The 13,597-nt window shown below is 38.6% G+C and overlaps 1 protein-coding gene across 1 annotated transcript in view; it reads right to left on the bottom strand.

Annotated features, from left to right (window-relative positions):
* Window positions 1-2,259: 2,259 nt before the first annotated feature.
* LPL (lipoprotein lipase) overlaps window positions 2,260-13,597 on the bottom strand; it is a 34,583-nt gene continuing 23,245 nt past the window's right edge. Inside the window, exons 9-10 of the mRNA XM_032636144.1 lie at window positions 6,402-6,506; window positions 2,260-4,242 (exon numbers count right to left, since the gene is read on the bottom strand). Coding sequence (XP_032492035.1) covers window position 4,242; window positions 6,402-6,506 — 106 coding nt within the window. The 3' untranslated portion in view covers window positions 2,260-4,241. The remainder of the gene's footprint in view (window positions 4,243-6,401; window positions 6,507-13,597) is intronic.

The raw sequence follows: 13,597 nt of genomic DNA, 5'->3' as shown, positions 1-13,597 counted from the left end.
TGATTGTTTAAATACATTTAAATAACAGGAAAAAAAATCTTATTTATTTACCCAAACAGTTACAATTTCTAGTGGTCTTCATTATGTTGTGTAGATCCTTATTTCCATTTGGTACTATTTTCTTTCCACCTAAGGAATATTTAACATTTCTTTAACATTTCTTGTAGTGTGCGCCTACTGTTAATGAATTATTTTAACTTTTGTATGTCTGAAAAACTCTTTTTTCTCCACTTTTGTTTTTGAAAGACATTTTTACTGGGTATAGAATTCTAAGCAACAGGCTTTTTTCTTTGAGTACTTAAAGACGTTGTTCACTTGTATTCTCATGCATTTTTTCCAACAAGAAATATTCTTCCATCTTTATATTTCTCCCTCTGTGCATATATAATCTTTTTTCTCTAGCTGCTTTTACATTTTTCTTTCTCACTTGTTTCGAGAAACTTAACTACAATGTACTTTGGTGTAGTTTTCTTGTTTCTGGGTTTCATTAAATTTCTTGAATCTATGGATCTATAGTTTTCATCAGATTTGAAAATGTTCTACCATTTTTTCATTTCATATGTTTTCTGTTCCTTAAGAACCCCTGCTTTCATTCAAAGTCACCGATTACACATATAATAGGACACTTCAAGTTATCCCACAACTCACTGATGCTTTGTTTAATTTTTGGTATTTTTTACTCTCTTTTTCATTTTGTTCAGTATGTCTTCCCATCCGTTAATCTTTTCTTCTGCAATGCTTAGGCTGTCATTAATTCCATACAGTTTATTTTTCATCTCAAACATTATAGTTTTCATCCCTAGATGTTTATTTAAAAGAAGCTTCCATGTTTCTATACTTAACATACTCAATCTTACCTGTAGCTCTTTGAACACATAAAATGTAGTCATTATAACTGGTTTTTTTGATTGTTTGTTTTTTATTTTTTTGTGGTATGTGTGCCTCTCACTGTTGTGGCCTCTCCCGTTGCGGAGCACAGGCTCTGGACGTGCAGGCTCAGCGGCCATGGCTCACGGGCCCAGCCGCTCCGCGGCATGTGGGATCTTCCTAGACCGGGGCACAAACTCGTGTCCCCTGCATCGGCAGGTGGACTCTCAACCACTGCGCCACCAGGGAAGCCCAATCCATAACTCTTTAAATGAAGAATGTGTGGACCAGGAAGTCAAACTAATTGCAAGCTATTCTGAGTCCCAGAAGGGCAACCCCTGCTCTAGAAATTGATGCAGGAGTACTAAGAAGTACTGATTGTTCTAAGAACCAATCCTTACTTAGTTACATGGATGGGCTGTACGTTGTTCTTTTTCTTTTTTATTTATTTATTTATTTATTTATTTTTGGCTGTGTTGGGTCTTCATTGCTGCACACGGGCTTTCTCTAGTTGCAGCGAGTGGGGGCTACTCTTTTTTGCAGTGTGCGGGCTTCATACTGCAGTGGCTTCTCTTGTTGAGGAGCAAGGGCTCTAGGTACAAGGGCTCAGTAGTTGTGGCTCGTGGGCTCTACAGCGCAGGCTCAGTAGTTGTGGTGCATGGGCTTAGTTGCTCTGCAGCATGTGGGATTTTCCCAGACCAGGGTTCGAACCAATGTCCCCTGCATTGGCAGGCAGATTCTTAAGCACTGAGCCACCAGGGAAGTCCCCTTCTTTTTTAAGTCTTTACTGAATTTTGTTACAATATTGCTTCTGTTTTATGTTTTGGTTTTCTGGCTGTGAGGCATGTGGGATCTTAGCTCCCTGACCAGGGATCAAACCCACATTCCCTGCATTGGAAGGTGAAGTCTTAACCACTGGACTACCAGGGAAGACCCTGTATGTTGTTCTTTCTCATTATCAAGACAATTCAAAGAAAAGGTCTAAAAATGCACCCTCTCATCCCAAATGATTCATTTTATTGCACAAATGCCACTGACTTTGTAGCTAATGGTCAGACCTCAGAAATAGAAACACTATTCCAGAAAATAGTGAAAGGTATTTTTATATTAATCTAACATTTTACTTGTGAAAAAGTATCTGGCAGGCAAGGAAAGTCCTGTGTATTTTTTTAGGAAAAATTCTGTATCATTTTTCTCTATAATGTAAAGGATCTCTAAGACTTTGTACACATGTAAATATAAAAAAATAAAATATAATATGCACTGTAATTTTTAGAAGCTATATATTTTACTAAACATAGGATTACTCAGTAAAAATTTGCTTAATGAATCTGCCCTAAGAATAAATTTCTTTTTGGAGGGGTTTAAATGATACAAAGTAATGACTTAGTATTGTAATAAAATTTCATAAATTTTATTAAAAGCAGATTCCATTTCTTCACATAGTTAAGTAAGTTTTGTGTTTTTTAAAAGCCCATTTTATTGTATTACTTCATAAGAGTAAGTTTGCTCAGTGAGACTGTCACTGATAAAGACATGTACAAAGTTAGCACCAAACAGCTATAAATGCAGATAGCCACAACGACCTTTCCAGTATGTACAAACTCCCTTTACACATACACACATATATTTACAGCTAATAAATAACATTTAAAGCCAAAGCATTGCTGATATATATAGTGAAGTCTGTAGAAGCCAGAGTTCCCAGGGGCATACACTGATTTGATTCATATTTTCTAAAGTTGATGCACACTTGCTCAAAACCCAAATCCAGAGAATTAATGAATTAACAATAAAGGGTGATGCCAACAACATGTCGCACAACATTTTATTTTTAGAGAGAATTCATTCCAAGCTGGCTGATGTCAATCACAACATTCATCCTATTTTGTACAGGCAAAACCATATTTCTCAGATGAAGGGCTTAAGTTCTGGCACCACTGGAACAATTTCTACTCCAATGTGTTCCAATACATCTCTTGATCATTTACCTTCCAAGCCACGCTGAGGAATAATCATACATGTGGGGCTTCATATGTGAATATGTGTTCAGACACCCACACACATTCACAGTTTGGATTCCCAGCAATAGCCTCTGAGATATTTGACTTCTTTATCATTTTATAATAATATATAGAAAAGCATTCTGAAAATATGAGATCTAGTTTATAAATAATTGTTCACTCACTCTTGACTAGTTGTTAAAAACAACAACAACTCTCATGATATTCCATGTGATTATAACAATGGAGGATCCTTTTAACTGCCCACGATGGTTTTAAGCACTGCCTATGAATATATCCTGTAACTCTTCTATTTCTTTACTTAGTAAAAACAATCCTTGTCTAAAATTTGTAAGAGTTTGCATGATGCAAAATTTGACCTTGAACACATATTTTCTTATCAAAATTAGGGAAGAAAGAGACATGCTCAAAGTCTGACTGAAGCATGGCTGAAATAAGCCTAAAATTAAATAGTAACCATCGTATATTACAGGACTTCAAATCAATGAATATAATTTTGAAAATCTGATAATAAAATTATTGTTTCATTTTCTTTCTCTGTAGTTAAAATTATGTGTAAGCTGATGATAACAGGCTCATTTTAAATGCCTATCCAGGGAAATTTGTTAAAATATAATCTTGAGACAAAGCAAGAAAAGGAAGGGGAAAGACTAAGCCATAAACAGTAAAGCCTATTAAGGTTTAATTGATCTCAATATTATATGTCCTTTAATTTGTAACTTTTTTATGATGCAACAAACCGCAGGGAGTATTTAAAGCTTTAGTGCTTTATCAACTCTATTCTCCATTCCTCTCTCCAAGTCACTAGTTCCTGGTTAACTCCTGGGCTACATCCCAATGGCAAGAGGATCATTCCAAGAAAGTAGGTATTTTGACTGATAAGTAAATGGGTCCGACTCATGCCACCGAAAATCACTTTCTATATTTAGACTTGGAGAAAACTTTGAAAAGGTTATCAGTCTAGAAAATGCAGAATTCAAATTAAAATGTGAGGCTCTAATCAATTTTAGGCTATGGCTAAACTTACTATATGAAGAGGTCTGATTATTTTACCATGAGCCCAAACAATTCTTATTTCTTTCTCAAAGGACAGAAGGCAGTGCTTTTCATATCTGCTATTTTTTAATGTTGAAAAATGTGCTATTTGGCCACTCTACTCCTCAAATTGAATTAGCCACGTTTCAGTATTTGAGACTGTCTCCTAAAATAACTAACAAGGCTATAGAGCTGGGATTAATACTCAGGAAAGTCCACCTTTAACCACCCAAAGCACTGGGCGTCTTTTGTAAAAGTTACTTCATTCTTCATAGAATTCATAGGCTGTTCTTTCTTCTGTAGATTTTCCCAGTTTCTGAGAGAAAACAGAGGAAGAACGGCAATTTATTACCTGCTTAGTGTTTTATAGCCCTTCCCCCCTCCCTCCACTACCTTCATGGTGAAAAAGTAGTCACCTGGAAGTTCAGAACAAAGGTTGTGAGAATAAACTGAATCAGAGGAAGTGGCAGGCTCATAGCAATAAAAGACACTCTAATATATACTTAGCCATGTCCTGATAAGCAGTATCATTTTCAGAAGACTGAACCAAATGATTTCAAAATTTAGGAAGATTGCTTACTTCTAAAACTTGTTAAATAAAATACCTATTTTTTCTTTTCTTGAGAGTTCTAACGAGTTATATCAGAAAGTGAGAGAAAGAGAAGCTTTTATTTGATTGATTAATTTAGTCACAGAGGCGACAAACTGCAGAGGGTTATTAGTCTGGTTCATAATTACCTCCTAGAAAAAGATCAGATGTAAAACAAAAAAAAAAGCTCTCTAAATACATGTTGTTCCAGTAGTCTTATAATCAGGTGAGGAATGTATCATAACTATCTCAGATAAAGTCTTATAACTTATATAAATAATATGACCAATATGACCAGAAATACTTCATAAACAGCTGGAGTTATTTCCTAATTTTTCGAGTTTTGTTTTTAAATTCACATTATATGTTTAGAGTTGTGGATGATTTGGAGAGAATGTATGCAGAGGTGTGTTTGCGTATGTTTATAGGTAACGTAAAAGCAATGTATAAAACTTCATATAGGAGTTCCTTTCAAAGAGTTAAAGCAAGTGTGAAATTGCCTCAGATTTGTGATGAGGAAAAACAAAGCAATGAAGCTCTTAGTAGAAGTCTCCACTTAGATAAATATTCAGTTATTCTCCCTGGCTCAATACCAGTAACTATTCTCTATTTCAAGTTTATCTTGAGTGCTCTTACATTAATGTTTTCAATCCAGATGGCTTCATCTTGTCACTCAAAGTACATATGTCATAATGCCATTATGTAAAAAAATTAAAAAATATAAATATTACATGTGCATAGAGAAAGTCTGAAAGGATATGAATTAAAATGCTAGTTGGGGGTTGTCCCTGGGTGATAGTTACAATGATTTTATTATCTTTTTGCCTATTTTCTCTAATCTATTCAAAATCCATAATTATCCATGGATAAACTATCTTATAAAATGGAAATTAAAAATAATAGAGATATTCCACATTAGGGTCTTTAATATACTTTTTTTGATTAGAAAATTCTTATTCTGTACTTTCATCTATAAATGTAACTGGGAGAAGACAAACTGAAAGCAATTGGCTTTTCTATTTCCAGATGATGTTGTGACCAACTTTTCCCATTGTTTCTTATGTCACTGCCTTCTATGATATGATATGATATGATCTAAGCTTTCCCCCTTTATACTTATAAGCCATCAGCACTTGGCTTCTGGCAGTGGAATGAGTGGAGGAATGAAAGTGGCACACTTTGGGAATTCAGGAGGGGACGGGGAAGGTCACATGTTCAGTCTCTACTTAGTACTGACACTCTGGAATGATTCAGCTGACAGCTGCCATGTGGATTAGCCTTAAAGGTCAGGTAGAAAAGAGCCAGGCAGTTGTTTTGAGATGGAAAAGAGAACCATCTCCTAAACTCTAAGTCCACTAGCTTTCCGTCTTTGGGGGTTTTGAGATGGATGCTTGGTGGCCGCCCCTTTGGCTCTCTGTCCTGGAATCTGCTGGCACTTGGAGAATCAAGGAGGACTCGGGCTGCAGCTGATGTTTTGCTCCCCTGGGTACATCTTGGGAGGAGCTGCACCCACAGCTGCAATCACAGCTACTAACTTGTGTTGTATCCACTGCACATAGGGTCTATAAATGGGGCAGTACAGGAAAAAGCAGAAGTGAAGATTTTGTGGTAGTTCAAGATGTAAAATAAAATCTAAAAAGTGCACCTGGGGTGAAGGTCAGAGCTGGCAGAAAGAACAGAAAGAAAAAGAAAATAGAGGAAGTACTGCCAAAAGCAAACGCACTGGTCTAATGTGTATGCAGGAGGCCTGAGAAAGGCCACCCGAAGGCTCTGATCACAAGCCTCAGTCCAAGCCTTTAGTTCAGGGGTGAAGGGTAATGCATGAAGCAGCATCCCTCAGAGAGCAAGTTCAAGATACCCAGACAGCCTTAGCCCACGATGCTCACCAGCCAGACTTTCTATTCAGAGACTTGTCATGGCATTTCACAAATATCACAGGTGACTTTCCTTTCTGCAGATGAGACATCTTCTCCCTGGAACAGAAGATCACCCTGTGGAAGAAAATGGACGTAAGCCCACCATATTGGAACAATAAAAATGTTCAAAAATAAATGGTTCAGTCAGGGCTGTTTGAATCCTACATAATCGTTCTGATTGTTTTGATATTTCCAATATTTACCTGTTTATACTCAGGCCACTCAGGTCAGCAACACATCCGAATCAGAGGGTTATCTGAGGGCTTAACCCACTGTCCAGCAGTAAAGCTAGTTCATCAGTACAGACAGGCACACAGACAGCACAGACAGCCTGGAACAGGCTTAAAATCACAATATTTTCACCAAAAAATGACACAAGATCAATTTTACCACTTCTTAGTTGTCTGCATTAGGGAATTCACAAACTAGCCTTCAACTGGCCCTGCTGGAAAAACAAATACTCTGTATAGCCTCTCCATTCACAACCTCTTTTCCCCCCTTTTGGTTATAAAAGAAAATGACAAAAGAGAAATACATTATCAACACTTATTTATTTATTTATTCATTCATTCATTCATTGGTCATGCCTCGTGGCTTAGGGGATCTTAGTTCCCCAGCCAGGGATTGAACCCAGGCCCTCCACAGTGAAAGCACTGAGTCCTAACCACTGGACCACCAGAGAATTTCTTATCAATCCTAATTTAAAGAGTCATTTTATTTACAATAATAGTATACTACAGTTTGCAAAATCCCTGTACATTTAGTATAAAATTTTAAATCTTATGGGGCTCTCTATGCAATTCATTTTATCTATGTGGAGTGGGGTTGGGAAGAGAGGATGAGATTATCTTGGAATCTTGTCCTTCTTGAAGAGGTTAGTTTTAATCTTTGAATGTCCAAGTGGCATCTCTGAGGTTCTCTGCATAACTGTTTTGTGCTTGCAAAAATCAGTGCTAAATGAGAAGCTGAGATTCTTGACTTCTAATCTCAACTCTCACTCAATGACTGTGGCAATTCAGAGTTTAGGTTTTCTTTCCACAAAATGCAGAGATACCATTACTTCCCTAGTATGACAATAAAATAACACACCTAAAAAATGATAGGTGTAATTATCTAGGTAATGTAGTTTTAAAGACAAAGCTTACTAAAGTTTCACCTGAACATTGGAGGCTCCATAAATACTATTTCTAGGTAATAACATTAGAGTGAATGAAAATGAACGGACAGGGGCGAAGTCGAGAGGGGTGGAGTCAAGATGGCATACTAGGAGGACTCGGAATTCGCGTCTCCTCACAACTAGGGCACCTACCAGGCACCGGTGGGGGACCACGGACACGTAAGGGGACTGGAGGAACCCCCAGCGACCAGGTAGAAACACGGAGAATGGGGGGAGTGAAGGGGGATGAGAAGTGGAGGCGGGATGGGACTGGCACCCCTGAGGGGTGGCTGGGGGAGGGGAAGGGATCCCACGCTGGAAGGGGTAAATTGGGGAACCACTGGGGGGCAGAGGATCAAAAGGAAGCATGGCCAGGTTTCCTCTGCCCACTTGGACCCCGAGGAACCTGCTGAGATCCCAGGCCTGATCCTCTACCCACCAAGGCCCCCTCCAGCCATGCTGGCCCTGAGGAAGTGGGAGGGTGAGAAGGGGGAGCAAAAACAAAGGCCGGACCTCCGGCACCCCTGAGGAGCAGCTGGCGGAGGGGAGAAGTTCCTACACCATAGGACCCACCCACAGTTAGGGGGTCCAGTAGGGTGGGGGAGACCCTAGGGGAGACGGTGGTCGTGGGACATGAAGGAATGGAAGGGAACGCAGCCAGTGCTTTCCCTGTCCACTTAGCAAATGGGAAGCCTGTTGGGCTTGCGGGCCTAATCCTCTGCCCTTGGAGCCTCCCTCCTGCCACGCAGAACCTGAGCCCCACCCCTACACCCCCAACCAGGGCCCCACCTCTACACTCTGAGGGCCCCTCCAATGTGCTCAGCCTAAACCCCACCCACACACGCTCACTCAGGGCCTTACCTCCAAATTCCAGAACCCCACACTCCAGAGGCCCTCCTTCCAATGTGCTGCCTCTCCCCTTCTGTGCACTTCCTAGGCAGAGGCCCTGCCCCACGCTTGAACGTCACCCCGCCTAGGTCCCGCCCCATGCTCAAGCGTCAGTCCCCCACCAGCCTAGGTACTGCCCTACCCAAAACCCCGCCCCTGCCTAAGTTCCACCCCCTGCCTAAATTCTACCCCCATAGCCAAGGATTTTTTTTTTTCTGTGTGGTTTTATTTTACCTTGTTACAGTTGTTTCAATTATAGTTTTATTTTTCCTAATATATTTTTTTTTGTTTGTTTGTTTGTTTATTTATTTATTTATTTTTGGCTGCACTGGGTCTTTGTTGCTGCACCTGGGCTTTCTCTAGTTGCAGAGAGTGGGGGCTACTCTTCCTTGCGGTGCGCAGGCTTCTCATTGCAGTGGCTTCTCTTGCTGCGGAGCACAGGCTCTAGGCACACGGGCTTCAGTAGTTGTGGCACATGGGCTCAGTAGTTGCGGCTCGCAGGCTCTAGAGCACAGGCTCAGCAGTTGTGGCACACAGGCTTAGTTGCTCTGTGGCATGTGGGATCATCCCAGACCAGGGCTCGAACCCGAGTCCCCTGCATTGGCAGGCGGACTCTTAACCACTGTGCCACCGGGGAAGTCCCCCTAATATATTTTTTATCTTTCTAATTTTATTTTGTTTTTATCCTTTTATATGGTACTGCTCCTTCCTTTCTTTCTGATTTCCTTTTTTGTTCTTAACCATGCCACAAAGCTTGTGAGATCTTGGTTCCCAGGCTGGAGGTCAGGCCCGAGCTCCTATGGTGGGAGCTCCGAGTCCAAACCGCTGGACTAACAGAGAACCCCAGACCCCAGGGAATATTGATTGGAATGAGGCCTCCTGGATGTCCTCATCTCAGCAACAAGACCCGGCTCTATCCAACTGCCTGCAAACTCAAGTGCTGGACGTCTCAGGCCAAACAACCAGTAAGACAGGAATACAGCACCACCCATCAAAAAGAGAGAAAAAAAAAAGAAATGACAAAGAAATATGTTACAGACAAAGGAGCAAGGTAAAAACCTATAAGACCAAATAAATGAAGATGAAATAGGCAATCTACCTGAAAAAGAATTCAGAGTAATGATAGTAAAGATGATCCAAAATCTTGGAAACAGAATGGAAAAAACACAAGAAACATTTAACAAGGATCTAGAAGAACTAAAGAGCAAAGAGTGATGAACCACACAATTACTGAAACTAAAAATACTCTAGAAGGAATCAGTAGCAGAACAACTGAGGCAGAAGAACGGATAAGTGAGCTGGAAGATAAAATGGTGGAAATAACTGCCAGAGAGCAGAATAAAGAAAAAACAATGAAAAGAATTGAGGACAGTCTCAGAGACCTCTGGGACAACATTAAATGCACCAACATTTGAATTACAGAGGTCCCAGAAGAAGAAGAGAAGAAGAAAGGGGCTGAGAAAATATTTGAAGAGATTATACTTGAAAACTTCCTTAACATGGGAAAGGAAATAGTCAATCAAGTCCAGGAAGCACAGAGAGTACCATACAGAATAAACCCAAAGAGAAATGCACTGAGACACATATTAATGAAACCATCAAAAATTAAATACAAAGAAAAAATATTAAAAGCAGCAAGGGTTAGTGTTAACATACAAGGGAATCCATATAAGGTTAACAGCTGATTTTTCAGCAGAAACTCTACAAGCCAGAAGGGAGTGGCAGGACATATTTAAAGTGATGAAAGGGAAAAACCTACAACCAAGATTACTCTATCCAGCAAAGATATCATTCAGATTTGACAGAGAAATTAAAACTTTTACAGACAAGCACAAGTTAAGAGAATTCAGCACCACCAAACCAGCTATACGACAAATGCTAAAGGAACTTCTCTAGGAAGGAAACACAAGAGAAGGAAAAGACCTACAAAAACAAACCCAAAACAATTAAGAAAATGGTAATAGGAACATACATATCGATAATTACCTTACACGTAAATGGATTAAATGTTACAACTAAAAGGCAAAGATTGGCTGACTGGATACAAAAGCAAAACCTGTATACATGCTGTTTACAAGACACCCACTTCAGACCTAGGGACACATACAGACTGAAAGTGAAAGGATGGAAAAAGATATTCCATGCAAATGGAAATCAAAAGAAAGCTGGAGTAGCAATTCTCATATCAGACAAAATAGACTTTATAACAAACACTATTACAAGAGACAAAGAAGTACACTACATAATGATCAAGGGATTAATCCAAGAAGAAGATATAACAATTATAAACATTTATGCACCCAACATAGGAGCACATTAATACATAAGGCAAATGCTAAAAACCATGAAAGGAGAAATCGACAGTAACACGATAATAGTAGGAGACTTTTAACACCCCACTTTCACCAATGGGCAGATCAGCCAAGATGAAAATAAATAAGGAAACACAAGATTTAAATGACATCTTAAGCAAGATATTCTTAATTGATATATATAGGACATTCCATCCAAAAACAACAGAATACACTTTCTTCTCAAGTGCTTATGGAAAATTATCCAAGATAGACCACATTTTGGGTCAAAAATCAGCCTTGGTAAATTTAAGAAAATTGAAACCATATCAGGTATCTTTTCTGACCACAACGCTATGAGACTAGATATCAATTACAGGAAAAAACTAAAAATTACAAACACATGGTGGCTAAACAATATGCTACTAAATAACCAAGAGATCACTGAAGAAATCAAAGAGGAAATTAAAAAATACCTAGAAACAAATGACAATGAAAACAAGACGACCCAAAACCAATGGGATGCAGCAAAAGCAGTTCTAAGAGGCAAGTTTATAGCAATACAATCCTACCTCAAGAGACAAGAAACATCTCAAATAAGCAACCTAACCTTACACCTAAAGCAATTAGAGAAAAAAAACAAAAAAAAAACACCCAACGTTAGCAGAAGGAAAGAAATCATAAAGATCAGATCAGAAATACATGAAAAAGAAATGAAGGAAACACTAGCAAAGATCAATAAAACTAAAAGCCGGTTCTTTGAGAAGATAAACAAAATTGTTAAACCATTAGCCAGACCTATGAAGAAAAAAAGGGAGAAGACTCAAACCAACAGAATTAGAAATGAAAAGGGAGAAGTAACAACTGACACTGCAGAAATACAAAGGATCATGAGAGATTACTACAAGCAATGATATGCCAATAAAATGGACAACCAGAAAGAAATTGAAAATTTCTTAGAAAAGCACAACCTACCGAGACTGAACCAGGAAGAAATAGAAAATATAAACAGACCAATCACAAGCACTGAAATTGAAACTGTGATTAAAAATCTACCAACAATCAAAACCCCAGGACCAGATGGCTTCACAGGTGAATTCTATCAAACATTTAGAGAAGACCTAACACCTATCCTTCTCAAATTCTTGCAAAATATAGCTGAGGGAGGAAGACTCCCAAACTCATCCTACGAGGCCACCATCGCCCTGATACGAAAACCACACAAAGATGTCACAAAAAAAGAAAACTACAGGCCAATATCTCTGATCAACATAGATGCAAAAATCCTCAACAAAATACTAACAAACAAAATCCAATAGCACACTAAAAGGATCAAACACCATGATCAACTGGGATTTTTCCCAGGAATGCAAGGATTCTTCAATTCAATTCTTCAATTGATATGCATATATCAATCAATGTGATACACCACATTAACAAACTGAAGAATAAAAACCATATGATCAACTCAATAGATGCAGAAAAAGCTTTTGACAAAATTCAACACTCATTTATGAAAAAAACCCTCCAGAAAGTAGGCTTAGAGGGAACTTACCTCAACATAATAAAGGCCATATATGACAAACCACAGCCAACATTGTTCTCAATGGTGAAAAAATGAAACCATCTCCTCTAAGATCAGGAACAAGACAAGGTTGCCCACTCCCACCACTATTATTCAACCTAGTTTTGGAAGTTTTAGCCACAGCAATCAGAGAAGAAAAAGAAATAAAAGGAATCTAAATCAGAAAAGAAGACGTGAAATTGTCCCTGTTTGCAGATGACATGATACTATACATAGAGAATTCTAAAGATGCTACCAGAGTACTACTAGAGCTAATCAATGAATTTGGTAGAGTAGCAGGATACAAAATTAATGCACAGAAATCTCTTGCATTCCTATACACTAATGATGAAAAATCTGAAAGAGAAATTAAGGAAACACTCCCATTTACCATTGCAACAAAAAGAATAAAATACCTAGGAATAAACCTGCCTAAGGAGACAAAAGACCTGTCTGCAGAAAACTATAAGACACTGATGAAAGAAATTAAAGATGATACAAACAGATGGAGAGATATACCATGTTCTTGGATTGGAAGAATCAACATTATGAAAATGACTCTACTACCCAAAGCAATCTACAGATTCAATGCAATCCCTATCAAATTGCCAATGGCATTTTTCACAGAACTAGAACAAGAAATGTTACAATTTGTATGGAAACACAAAAGACCCTGAATAGCCAAAGCTATCTTGAGAAAGAAAAATGAAGCTGGAGGAATCAGAGTCCCTGACTTCAGACTATGCTACAAAGCTATGGTAATCAAGATAGTATGGTACTAGCACAAAAACAGAAATATAGATCAATGGAACAGGATAGAAAGCCCAGAGATAAACCCGTGCACAAATGGTCACCTTATCTTTGATAAAGGAGGCAAGAGTATACAATGGAGGAAAGACTACCTCTTCAATAAGTGGTGCTGGGAAAACTGGACAGCTACATGTAAAAGAATGAAATTAGAACACTCCCTAACGCCATACACAAAAATAAACTCAAAATGGATTAGAGACCTACATGTAAGGCCACACACTATAGAACTCTTAGAGGAAAACATAGGCAGAATACTCCATGACATAAATCACAGAAAGATCCTTTTTGACCCACCTCCTAGAGAAATGGAAATAAAAACAAAAAATTGGGACCTAATGAAACTTCAGCGCTTTTGCACAGCAAAGGAAACCATAAACAAGACCAAAAGACAACCCTCAGAATGGGAGATATTTGCAAACGAAGCAACTGACAAAGGATTAATCTCCAAAATGTATAA

Source organism: Phocoena sinus, chromosome 6, assembly GCF_008692025.1.
Source record: "Phocoena sinus isolate mPhoSin1 chromosome 6, mPhoSin1.pri, whole genome shotgun sequence".
Taxonomy (NCBI): domain Eukaryota; kingdom Metazoa; phylum Chordata; class Mammalia; order Artiodactyla; family Phocoenidae; genus Phocoena; species Phocoena sinus.
This window is presented reverse-complemented; position numbering and strand designations above follow the sequence as displayed.